This window comes from Oppia nitens, unplaced genomic scaffold, assembly GCF_028296485.1.
Source record: "Oppia nitens isolate AA-2021 unplaced genomic scaffold, nextdenovo-longstitch-racon4-pilon3 scaffold5_pilon_pilon_pilon, whole genome shotgun sequence".
NCBI lineage: Eukaryota > Metazoa > Arthropoda > Arachnida > Sarcoptiformes > Oppiidae > Oppia > Oppia nitens.
The window spans coordinates 3,409,141-3,423,909 of NW_026533243.1; the positions used below are offsets into that span (position 1 = coordinate 3,409,141).

Sequence of the window (14,769 nt, forward strand, 5' to 3'; positions counted from 1 at the left end):
GTTGTTCAGTAGTTTCAGTCTTATCGTCGCTATTATTAGTAATGTTAATCAATCAATAAATGTATGTAATTATGAGAAAATATTTTACTTAATTTTTGTTTTCTCTRTAGTCTCATCAACTTCTTCTTCGAAAATGGTATCTGATTCATCACCGTCTACACGACTTTGCAGATTCTGTAAGCTTTTGTCTAATTCGTCAATTTCAGACAAATCGGGCTGAAGCATATCTAATTTATWAAAATTATTAATTACCGATRTTTGTTTCGCTATCCAAAAGCTGTGAATCCAAGTYTATGGAAACACGTCTTTTTTTGACCATCAAATCAGTCTCTTCATCTTCTTCTTCGCTAAGAATAATAAATATATCTATAATTTTATATTGTTTTTTTTGGTTTCTATTAAATAAATTTATCTAATTATTTATACGTTTTTGTGTTGTCGTCAGTCTCATTAGACTCTGAATCATCGCTTTGCTGTTGTTGGTTGTCATCTTTTTTTCCTACTAATTTTAGTATCAAAAAAAATTATTATATCATTAAAACTAATTGTTAACTAAATTATTTTTTATCATTTTGCTTAAGTCTATGACGTCTATTGTATAGCCATTTTCGTGCAGTTGTTAAAATCATTCCCTTAATATAAGTAAATTTTTTAAGCGATTTATTTGTTATAATAAATAATTATTTTATGTATAGAAAAAACAATTTTTTTAAATTCTTACAAACGTCTTCTCTGCTGATCCAAACAATAAGGGAAATCTTAAAGCAAAAAGATAAGCCATAATACCGCGTATTTCCGTAAAGTGACGCTCATTTTTGCTATTTGATAACAATTTCATAGCTCTTCAATTTAAGTTAAATATAGTATTAATATATAATATTATTTGTATTAGATTTGTTAAACTTAACTCATTATAGGATTGACAGTGACGATTAAATACTTTGAATATGACTTGTTTTTCTGAGTCATTAGTCAATGTGCACTGATAGCCAGACGACGAAAGTAAGTAAAATACTTTCTCTTCGTCATCATCGGTACAATCGAATATCGGTAACTGTGGTCTTAATTTGATTATTAAATCAGCCATTTGTTTATCACTATGTGATGACAGATTGTCTATCGATTTAAGAGCACAATCATCTTTAGTTGATGTCAAAAATGACATTAGTATTTCGGCATTTGAACCACTTGTTTTATAGCCACTAACTGACGAATGTTTTCTCTTAATCATATCTTTTTAGAAATAATATTATTAGTGTACCATATATTTATTATATTAATTTAGTTATTTAATTATAATAAAAATAAAATTTATAAATTAAAAAAACTAAACATAATTACTTACGTTCCGGTGAATGACTAATAGTTGTCGACAACTCTTCAGTGAGTTGTTTACTAGTGGTAACTGTTTGGTTGTCGTCGATCCCAAACTTAATCGGTTTTCGAGATCTTCGACCCGATTTACGACACGACTTGTCATCCATATTTGAATTGTATTATCTTCACTTAACCACTGTTAGAAATACATTAAAAGCACTTTAAATCAAAAACAATAAAAAACTATTAAACTTTACTATTTTAAACTAATGTTTAAAAACAAATAATTTAAGCAGTAGATATAAACTTTGCGTCAACAGTTATTGATGCTCAACTATTATTGGATAATATTAATGCATAGCAAAAATTACGCACTTTTAGTATACTAAACTAAACTAATAATTATTATTAAATAATGTTTTATTATATTATTTAAATAAAATTATATAATTTAAAATGTCTATTGATTTTAAGTGTTATCAATGTAATTTCATATCTAATGATATGAGAAGTTACCGAAAACATGTTTATATTGAACATTATTCGAAAGGACTTAATAAAGGAAAATTTGTCTGTTGTTATACTGATTGTCGCAAAGAGATTTTACCAACAATTAGTGTTTCAGATACTGAAACAGTGGAATCTCTGGAAGCTAAAAAGAAATGCTTATCTCGTGAATTTGATAATCGCTGTGGATGCCATTTAAGAATACATGTTTTAAAAAACAAAAATTCATTTAGAAATTATAACAAAAGTAATAAGGTTTCTCAAGTCACTGATGTTAGTACTACGACAAAAACGAAACTAACAACAACATGTACACCTGTTCCCATCGATGAAAGTGATATTGCCGATAGTAATAATTATGAAATGCAATCAATTAATGATATATATGAACCTCTGACATCAATGGAATGGGAATCTGTTGTTAATGAAATTGAAAATATTGATTATTCGACGCAAATAGAAATAGCTTCAACTTCAAAAATCAATCAATTGGAACCAAAGCCTTCGAAAGATAATGTCGATACTGAGTTAATTGTATTGTCAAGTTCTATTGATTATGACAATGCTGATTATAGTCAACTAAACAGTATAGCTATTGATAATAATAATGATCATATAAATCCTAATTCAGTATCTGATAGCAATGACCACATATATTTTCAGAAAAACCACTCACAAGATAATAGATCAAATGAATCCATTGATAAACTTAATATGAAAGAAAATTTACTTCTTTTAATGAATAAAATGAAACATCAAATACCTGAAAGAAAAACAATAGAAATGGGACTCGAATTTCTCAATGTATTCAAACCAGTATTTCAATATTATGATAAAGATTTATATAACTATTTCTATTGCGTCATCAAATCCAAATATCTTCAACAACAAGCAATCAAAGCATTACCAACATTTGTTCCATACGTTTGCTACGAGAAAGACTGGTCAACCACAGCAGCAGCAACTATAGATGATACGGACAGTCAAGTTAGTAGTTGTAGTAGCAAAGGCAGCAAAGGAACAAAGAAGCAAAAATCTAAACTCAGTCAAGACAATCAATCGACATTAGCATCAACAAGTGAATGTCAGCAGCAACGATCATCAAAAATTGTTCGAGCTATCAGTAGCAATGATAAAAAACAGTTTTATTATGTTCCCATTCTGGAAACATTGAAACGCAGATTAAGTATTGCTGGTGCTTACAAACAATTGATGGCAGATAAAAGTAAGTAATTTTATTACTTTTTACAATACAAATTATTACTATAATAATTTGATTTTATTTAATATTACTAGCTAAACAACCCGATGAAAAATGGTTGACATCCTATCGGGACGGAAAAGTTTTCAATGAGAACATCTTAGACAATGAAATTAAGTCTGAACAGCCATATCTGAGACTTCAATTGTACGCCGATGATTTTATTGTTAATCCAGCCCGACGTGGTACTCGAACACAAAGTTTAACAGCTGTTTATTTTACTATCGACAACCTGGGCTATAATTGTCAGGCAACTAGAGAATCAATTAATTTGATAACTTTAGTTAGTAGATATGATTTCGATAAAGAAGATCTACGAGAATTATTCAGTCGCTACATCTGTCAGGAGCTAAATGAACTATATGAGACTGGAGTTGAAATTGTTTTGCCGGATATTGAGTTGACTAAGGTGCAACTAAAAGGACAGCTTACACACATTATTGCTGACAACAAAGCAGTTCATCAGTTGCTTGGAATGCAAGAATGCTTTTCAAAAGGTCATATATGCCGAACCTGTTATGCTACTGATATTACATTGGCTGAGAAACCATTTAAGAAACATGATGACAGTGAACTAAGATCGCCAATTGATTATGAAAATTTCGATTCAGAAAAATCAGTGAACACAAACAAAGGAATTAAAGACAATCATTATTTTGCTAAGTTATTGCACGAAATCAATGTGTTTCGTTTGTGTCCGCCAGATCTGATGCACGACATAGAAGAAGGTGTGTTGGATAAAGTATTGAATAACTTGTTAACAAATGTTATTATAACGACAACGATTCAATGCAAAAAATTTAGAAAAATTATCGAAAAAGATGTTTACTTTCACGAAGGCCGTATGAAAAGTTTGACAGATAAAAAACCGAAAGTCGATGGTATCGCTGTACAGGTAAATCTAATTTCATAATTATTTTAATAAACGATTTTATTATTTACAATAAAGAAATATTAATACTTGTTTTTATATATTAGAAATTGGAATTCTTCTATCGGCTGCCGTTTATTATTGAATTGTTAGATAAATCTATATTTGACTTAGCTGCATATAAAAACGTTTACAATCCACTCAGACGGTGCATAGAAATAATATTTTCATACCGAATCAGTCGCCAGACTCTAAACGATCTAAACACATGTATCAATAAATTTCTTAAATCATATCAGAAGTATTTTCCTGACCAGACAATTACACCCAAATTTCACTATTTAACTCATTATGTACACGCAATTGAAGAATATGGACCACTAATCTATTATACAACTCATCGATTTGAAAGAAAACACCAATACTTTACTAATAAGGCTAAAAAAACCAACTATAAACAACTTTGCCTGACATTGGTAAACAGTTGCCAACTGATGGCTGCAGGTATCTTGTCTGATCAAAATCGATATGAATGTGACGAAAATTTTAAACTGAATGCAAATCGATGCTTAATGAAAGACCTGAAACTACATACGCTTTCTGATCAAGAAAAAGAATTACTTGGAAATGAAATTATCAAAGAAATTAAAGACAGCACTAAACAACATCATCAACGATTTTCCCAGTTGAATGAAATTTGTCTAAAACATGTTCACTTAAAATGTAATAACTTTTATATACATAAAGTCGGCGATGTTGACATGTATGCCAAATTGAAACGTATAGTTGTCGATGAAAAAACAAAAACCTATTATTTGATTGCAATCTCATATACAAAATTAAGATATGAAACAAACTTGCACGCCTATGCCATAACACCTCGCCTATATCAACATCCATCAGTTCAGATGGACAGTGACGACTACTTACTGAATACTTCACTGAATGACGAGAGCAAATTAATTTTGCTCAATGTTGACGATATTATTTATTTTTGCCAAACATACGAATACGAAAGCAAAACTGACTCTAACGAACTGTACATAGCCAAAATGAGCCATTAAGACAACAGATGATTAAAAATAATTTAATCTAAAGAATTGGTATTAATTCAATATAATCTAGAAGTAATAGATCAGAAAACTTATCTAAAAAGTATTTTTATTACTTTTTTCTATTTATTTTTTCATAAAATAGCTGTAACTGAATCAACAACTATCAAATAAAAAGTATTTCTTTATATCTTTATTTTATGTTACTATATAATAAAGTACTTTTATTACTTTCTCAACTTTTTTAAACATAATTATAGATGTTTTATATAGTAAATCATACTCTTACAGATCTTCTAAAATAAATAAAACAAACTCATTTATATAATTTTTTGGATTTGTTTATTAAAATTTTATATAATACATTGAATATTGTAATTAAAATTTTGAATAAAATGACAGAATTAAAATAATTATTTAAGAAATGTTAAATTTATTTTAAATTACTAAACATATTTATAATAATTTTCAATAAGCTATCAAATAAAATAAGACTAATCATTTTTTACAGATAGTTACGTAAAAGTAATTTAGTTACTTTAGAACAATATCCAATAAGCTATCAAAATAAAATATGACTAATAATTTTTTAGTGTTAGTTACTTAAAAGTAATTTAATTACTTAATAATAATTTTCAATAAGCTATCAAAATAAAGTATGACATAATTTTGAGTAAATATATTACTTTTTCGAACTAATAAATCAAGAAACTCATGACTCAACATCTGGTGTACGATTTTATTACTATTTATAAGAAATACTTTTACTTTTCAACATTTTTCAAAATTACAAAACATCACATGACATCACATGACTTATAATTTCGAGTAATAATTTTACTTTTTCGAACTAATGAATCAAAAAACACTCGACCCAACATCTGGTGGACAATATTTTTCCTATATCTGAGAAAAATTATTACTTTTCAACGATTTCCATCAACAAAAACATCACATGACTTATAGTTTCGAGTAATGATTTTACTTTTTCGATCAAATCAATCAAAAAACACTCGACCCAACATCTGGTGTACACTTTTATTACTATTTTTGAGAAAAATTTTTACTTTTCAACGCTATGCACAAACAACTTTATAAGTGTGCGCCTGAAAGCTCGACTCTCATTGGTCGACTGAATTTTCACAATTTTACGCCAACATGCTTTAAATTTTGCGCATAAAATCTCGTCTCTCATTGGTCCATTAGCTTTGAAAACTCATTCTACAGTGGCGCTTCCGCTGCACTTTTCTCACTGTGTAAAGTGGAAAACAGAGAAATACTAATAAGTAAACATTATTTGCTGATCCAATGGAAAAACAGGCAAAACTATAAGTTCAACAATTTTTGTCATCAATTATATATCGTAATGACAATTACGTGAATAAATAAAATTTGTTGACAAAATTGTGGGTAAAATGTTAAGCCCTAACAGCATATAAAAGTATAGATGGTATATATATATATATTTATTTATATATATATTGAGAAAATAGTTAAATGTATAGAAAATATTATATTATTGAGAATTTCAATCAACAAATAAATCGATTGCTTTAGTAGTCATTCTGTTTGTGATTCGTTGAGAGAATTTCTTTCTAATATAAAGTCTCTATAAATACATGAATGTATATATATATACAGTATATATGTTTATGTGTATATACAGATATATATATATATATATATATATATATATATATATATATATATATGTAGTGCTCTTTCACTGTTCACATAATTTGCTGTATATATAATTGACTTGTATTTTACCTCATAGACAGAGGAGAGAGAGAGAGAGAGAGAGAGAGAGAGAGAGAGAGAGAGAGCTAAAAATCGGAGACTAAAAGAGTGTGTGACTCAGCTATCGATCTATTTTTTTCTGTCGATATTATTATAGTATGCTTTCATTGGACAATCAAAATCAAAGCGTTATTATTATTGCCAACTCTGCCCATTGCCTGTGCCTGTGATACCACTCTTTCCCCTATTTGACTATCAACTCAATTATTAATAATACTTTTTCTGTATGTAATTATTAAATAAAATTTATTTTGCAATTTTGCTACCAATAATTGATTAATGCGCTATCAAATAATTATCTACTATTTATTAATTTAAATAATATGATTTTTAGTAAAATTTAAAATAAATATAAAAATTAAAATTTAATATTTAAATGTTTTATACAGTATTTATATATTGATATATAATTTTAAAATAATTATCAAATTGCTACTTACTTTAAAATTTATTGTATAACCAAAATTCAATATTTAATATATTAATACAAAATTAAGCCAATTTATATGAAACACATAATATATGTACGYTATATTATAACAATATATTGTATTGCATATAACATTATTCACTATATTATTGAAGTGTTTTTTATTTGTCATTTCTCGCAGCACTCGTCTATCAACAGCCAACCCGTCCTAATAGCAAACCATAGTTTTCAGACACTCAATACCAGCACCGGTCAGTTGAAAGTCATATGAGTGGGAGTAGTAATTGTAGTATTTATATACAAAAGGTACAGAAAAAGTAAAAATAATCGCAAATTTATTTTTTATTATTTACTATTTTTCTATAAAACATTGTCTGATATTTTTGTGGCACAAAAAAACACAAAAATCATGCTTTTTATATATTGTAAATGTAAAGTAAACTATAGTTAAATTCTGTCAGATTATATTGCATCAACTTTTTACATATTGCTCTCTCTCTCTCTCTCTCTTTGTCACTCACTCACTAAACACTCACTCACTCACTCACTCACTCACTCACTCACTCACTACAGTATTTGTGTCAGAATCTAAAATCTCTGCCATAATATTATTCCTGTTTTTTTTGTGTCAATTTTTTCAATCTGTGAACACATTTGATGTATTGTAAACAAGTTTAGCATTAGAAATATCAGCCAAAGATCTCACAATCTTTTATAACATTTTTATATATTTTATTGAAAACCTATGTCTCACTCCCTCTCCCTGAAATGAAAAGCGTACTTTAAATTTAAAATATAAAAATGCCTGTTCTCACTATAGATAAGCCCAACAATGCTCACACCTCCCACAACTAAAACTATTGTAAACCATATATATTATTATTATTGTTAAACTATAACAATTACTAACGTAAACTTTAGTACTCGTAAACAATTGTAATAAAAGAAATATAAAGTTTTTAATGAATGGATTTTAGGTATTAAGACTCTAAAACATACTATTTAAACATTGATTTTAATCTTAAAAAATATAGAAATCACAAAAAAATAGTTTATTATCCCTACAATTTGACAAATCAATTGTTAATATTTATAATAAAATATTGATATTTAAATTATTATTATGTAATAATTTATAATATTTTAAATTTATAATTTACTATTTCTAATCACAAAAAGTGGAATATTTTGACAATAGGGTCTGTAAACTGCTGACCACTTTTTTACACAATATTAAACGGCAACTCATAAGTCGGTACCGCCGATAAACAATACTAAGCGGACACTTAATTATTCACTAAAATAGTGAAAAATTTATATAATAAAATCAACTTACTATATGTCAAATTATTAATAATTACAAAATATTAAGCAATATAAATAAAAATCTTAGCTTAATAAATATTTATTTATTAAAATTTAGACTAAAATTTTTATCTATTTTATCAGTGAAAATTATTTTTATTTTTACAAAGGCTATCTATATCAGAAATTAAAAATATAATTTAATATTTATTAAAAACAAAAATAGTATTTAAAAACTAATTTTTTAGTTGTATTATTATTATATATAGTATAATATATTTACTATTAATAATATTATACTATGTATTTTAGTATAATTGTTTATTTAACTGTTCAAATACTGTATAATAGATATAAATGATAGTTTAATGATCAATTTATTTTCAAGTCTATGTCAAAAAATTAATTTTTAAAACTAATAAATGTTAGAATGTCTTAAAACTACTGTATTAAGTTAAGTACTTATTTTACTACAAGTTTTATGTTAAGCACATTATTAATAAATATTATGAAATATATTTATTAATCTTAGAGACTGTAAGATTAAATTGCATACATATGAAAGGTATAAATGATGGTATTTTTGGTACATTTTGCTATATTTTCATATATTTTGGATTATATATACTGTATATAAATTATTTGTATGCTTTCATATAATGTCGAGACAAACAGTCTGTGTAATCAAGTATTGATAGTTTGATGCATTCAATGCTATCATTTAACACATTTTGTCGTATTTCTAAACACTTATGTGTTAATACTTTTAATAATATTGTTATTATGTTTCTTATATCTAATATATTGTACAATATATCCAATAGCTATGCTCTCTATTTCTTTCAGTTACCAGAAATCCATATATTTTTCTGTCAGTGTCTATACATTTCATTTCTTTTTTTCTGTTTTCTCACTTCATCTCTAAAAACAGATCCCAAAACTCTCTTCCATTTTTTGATACAAAATGAAATGACAGGCAAAGAGAGAGAGAGAGAGAGAGAGAGAGAGAGAGAGAGAGAGAGAGATGAATTGAGATGTGTTTCCATAGGAACTGGATTGCAGGCAAAAACTTATTGATTTTAAATGATGGGAACGGCATTTATGACCAATGGTTGCATTGAATTCAAAGCTAAATATACAGTGTTTTTATCGATAAAAAATATTGCTGACAAATCTCATCTCATATAACAAAAAAACCAGTTTCTTATTATAGGATAGGTTCCAGTATTTCTACTATTTTTATTACTTTTTATTACTGAATGTTTGCTGAAAACAATACCTATACTTAGTCTATATTATTAAAGAAAACATATTTAAAAAACAAAACTATAGTTTCTTTAAGTTTTAATTAATTTTATTCACGTATAAACTGTATATGTGTTTTGTTTTTCCAATGAATGATAGGTTCATAATACGTAACACTAAATTAAAGGACCCAATAGTGCACTCAAACTAATACAATAGTTTATAGACCTCTTAACTTATTTAAACCATTAATTTGTTTTTAGCTGTAAATTTAAACTGGATTTTGATGTCCTGTTACACTAAATTAAATATTTTTCAGTTGAAAACAAATTTTAGACAAAATTTTCAAAGAAATTGTCGGTATTTTATGTCTTAAATTACGATTGATTTATTTCTTTTAGATCTTTATTTATTTGTCATTTAACTAAGTTTTTATGAGATTTATGGTATTTGAGGTTTCTTTAAAAGAAAACTACTTTTACTACTATTCCTAAAATTATAAAATTAACATTATCACTTAACCTATAGTTAAGATCTACATATATCAAATAAATATTGTATTTTTAAATCAGTAAAATACTATATAATATAACATAATTGATATGAACTTACCTGTAAGTTATAACTTTACATTTTACTTATTGATAATAATAATAAATAAAAATAATTATTGAAATCTTTAAATAAACATCTTGTTGTAAAATAAATCACACGATTAAATAATTAATAATTTAATAAAATTCTAATTAAATAAAATATCATATAATTATTTTTAAAAAATAATATTACTATTAATATACATTATAGCTAATTAAACTAAAAATTAAGTTAAATAAAATTGTTTTAAAAACCAGTATTATTTGTACAATTAATCGCATTACTTAACCGTCTATATCAGTGATTTGGTTGTATGACTGAGAACTTATTTATTTAAAATTTTAACATTATTTAGTTTAGACACATTTGTAATAATTATTATGTTAATCTAATGATCGTCTATGCACTTAATAAAATTAAATTGTACAAATAAACTAAATTAGTAGCTATGAATTTTATGAATTTATCTTACTCATTTTTTATATATTATATTTGGATTCATATGTTAGATATTTAATAAAAAGTTTTTATGCTAACATTTATTGACGATAGCTGTGTTTAATATCAATTACAGTTTACAGTATATTACAGTTTACAGTATATTTTAATTTTATCGAGGTTCATTACATAAATTATATAAAAATTATTTTATTTATATTTCTAATTTTAATATTAATTGCTGGTCTATATGAACTAGACTTAATAAAAATATGTCTTTAAGATCACAATATATAAAATTATACTCAAATATTCGTGTTTTTGAATCAATGAATAAATGCTAATAAAAATATTATAAATAGTTATTGTTTAAAATAGTATAATTTTGTAGATAAATATTATTAAATATTATTTGTCTAACTATTTTGATTTTATAATAAATTGAAGTTTTGTTTATTTTATTGTAAATAATGATAATATTATAAATATATATTTTAATAATTTGTATAAATAATAATAATTATAAATCATTTTTATCCATTAATAAAATTTGTGATTTTTGATATTTTAGTAATATTATTATGCTTATTTGTAATCTAAAACAATTAATTGTGTAATAGCTACTATTATAATTTTAATAATAATATATGATTGAATTTTTAAAATAGTAGTAGAATTGTTGTTATACTACATATCAATAATTATAATAATAAATAAATAAATAAAATTCATAAATTTGAAATAATATTTTTAAATATTGTATTTAAAGCATTTAATGAATATACAGGTATAGTCACAGTTACTATTCATAGTGATAAAGTTGAAAAAATTGACAATGTATTGCTAATACATTGGAATACTTTTAAAATCTAAAAATATTTTTTACTAAATTTTATGATACAAGTTTTAATCTACAATATAAATAATAACTAATTTCTAAATAAAATGAGTGACTTATAAAAATAATATCGGTAATACTCAGTAAATACTCAGTAAATATTCAGTATATTTTTTATTTTAATAAATAATTTTTTAAACTTTAAGATTATTTTGTTAAAATCGATCCTAAACTCAGACTTTTAAAAATCAAACATTTGAACACTTAATGTTAAATTAATGTTTAAATAAACATTTTAACAAATTTCATATTTCGTATTACTGGACATAAAAATAAACTATTAGTTAATTATATTACAGGTATTTAGTAATAATTATAAATTCATTACTTTTATGTTATAACTGTTAATTTTGCTTTAAATATAAATTTACAGTGAAATAAGCTTTGAATAAAACAAAGACAAACAAAACAAATATATTAAATCGATAATTTGAATAATTATCTAAAAAAATAGTGTATATATGATTGTTGTCAAAAAAGTAAATATTTTATAGAAATTTTCTTATAAAAAAATTTCTTGAAAATTTGAGTGAAAAAATTTTTAAATGATTTTATATAAAAATAAATAATAAAACAAAATAAAATTAATTTATAGATTAGATTTAAATACAAATATGTAAATATATTTATAAAAAAATTCTGTAATAATTAAATAATTTCTTAACAAAAATAGTTTTATAAATACAGTATATACCTAAATATTTTTGTTTTTTATTATATATGATATTAAATTCAATACCAACTTTTATATATATTGCTTTAATTATAATTTTGATAATTAAAATTTGTAATATATAAATTAATATATTAAATAAATTTTATTTTTATTTTTACAATATTATTTTTATAACGTAAAATTCATAAGAAATTTACAAGAAAGTTTTTTTTTTGAATTTTGAAAAATAATAAACTTGGCAAAAATTAAATATAATATCATTAAATTGGATTCTTTAAAGTAAATATAAATTATTATTTTTATATCTACTGTATTGTATATAAACCATATTATTCATATACAGTATATGATGTAATACAATATCACTATAATAAAAATATAAAATAACGAATCGATATAAATATATTTATATGTTTATTATAATTCATTAGTCAAATAATTTGTGGAAACAATTTAAATTACTTATTTAAACGCGATCTCATCATTAGTAGCTATAGATAGCGACATTGAAATTGATGACAATATTTACACAAATGTATTTAAAAATCGATTTTTTCACACAAAAGTTATGCTAAGTTTTTATTATATGAGAGTTTTATATGTTATTCTATACGCCATAAAAAAAGTCTTCAATTATTTTATGAGAGCTAAACCAGTCAATGATTTACCTTTAATTATATTTATTTAAAATATTTTACTAATTTACAATTTGCATTAAATTAGCAATAGTTTTATAAAATAGCGGAAATGCTAAAAGTGTACATTTTGTGGCTTACATTTGTTTTAATCATTATTTTAAATAATTTGTTGGTCACTGTTGATTGCAGATGCGGTTACCCAGAGATGCCATACATGTCGAAGAGTATCAACAGTAAAGAYTTTTACGAAGAAGTAATGACACAAATTAAACATAAATTATTTGACAAATTAATAAGTTTTGAAATTTGCTTTATATTATAGGGCGAGACTTTGACTGTTAATTGCTTCGATGGTGTGGCCGTTGGACAGACACTCCGGGATCACGTAATACAGTGCAGTAATAACACGTGGAATACAACTGCTTTGCGTTGTTCTCACATCCATAATATCTCTTCAATTAATATCTTTAATGACGACAAATCTGTGGCCAACAAGAACTTGGAAGAGCAAGAGTTCTTGTATTTATCAGACAGCGATCCAATGACTTGTGTAATGCTCAGGGATGTCGAGAAATGGATACTCCATTTATCAGATGTCAAATACATTTCCAACATTGCCTTAATTGCTTCATTTATTGGCAATCCATCGATAGATCCAAACCAAGCAATTGAAATAACATTGAGTTTACCAGACGGACAGGTATGTCATATGGAAGAAACTAATGTCAACCAACACTCGACACTCAAGTTTATAGTATATAAATGTCCGGAAAGTAAACCCTATGAGAATGTGACCATTGATTTGAAGGCAAACCATAAAATTGCTAACATTTGTGGTTTAGAAGTGTTTACTTTGATTACCGATGACTGCGGTAAACCTGAAATACCTCTCTATTCGTATACAAATCAAATGCGAATACAAAATGGCACTAAAATTGCTGAATATGTTTGCGCTAAGGGTTACCAAATGAAAGGCAGTCCAATGAGAACCTGTGGTTCTGATGGTCTATGGATTCCCTCTGAGCCACCAATTTGTATACCAGAAATCACTTGTAAGCAATCGGTAGAATTGGTCGAAAACTTCACTTATGAATACAAAGACTTCGATCTATTCGGTAATGCTTTGCCCGATGTGTCCACTATTATGATTCATTGCTCTAACCGAAGTCTGGTGGCGGCCCCGCTAACTGAACTTTACTGTCAACCCGACGGTAATTGGTCTCAAATAGATTACTATCCCATATGTATTCCTCGATCTCATGTAATCATAAGCATTGCTCACGATTTCCTCAATCATAAGCATCTGATCTATTTTGGGGGTTCAGGTCTAGTCATTCTGTTTCTCGGATCGTTTGTTATACTCTTTCATATGAGACGTTTGGCTAAAAAGATATCGCGACAAATGAGAGAGAAGTCATATCTGGCTCAGGAAAAGTCATTACCTCATTATAATAATGAGACCAACTATCAGGACCTGACTAACCTGTTCTCACAACACGACGCCGTCAACTCTCAGCCCGCGTCAGCTGTGGTTGAGGTATCGCATAGCGAGAAATACTAACAAATCTATCAATTGTTTTGTCAACTATTTTTAATACACTTATAAAGATGTCTTAAAATCACATATTGTTATAATTATATAATCTATGTATTGTTAATTCAGATCTTTATTAATACTATTTAGTAGACTTAATAGCTTTTACATTCACTTGTGACACATATTTGTGATCTTTT

At 25.6% G+C, this 14,769-nt stretch overlaps 1 protein-coding gene across 1 annotated transcript; it reads left to right on the forward strand.

The window, feature by feature from the left end:
* The first annotated feature begins 7,487 nt into the window (after positions 1 to 7,487).
* Positions 7,488 to 14,596, forward strand: LOC128961488 (uncharacterized). Its single transcript, XM_054307735.1, has 3 exons — positions 7,488 to 7,544; positions 13,225 to 13,288; positions 13,358 to 14,596. The coding sequence occupies exons 2-3, from the start codon at positions 13,241 to 13,243 to the stop codon at positions 14,594 to 14,596; spliced, it is 1,287 nt and encodes a 428-aa protein (XP_054163710.1). The 5' UTR covers positions 7,488 to 7,544; positions 13,225 to 13,240.
* The last annotated feature ends 173 nt before the right edge of the window (positions 14,597 to 14,769 follow it).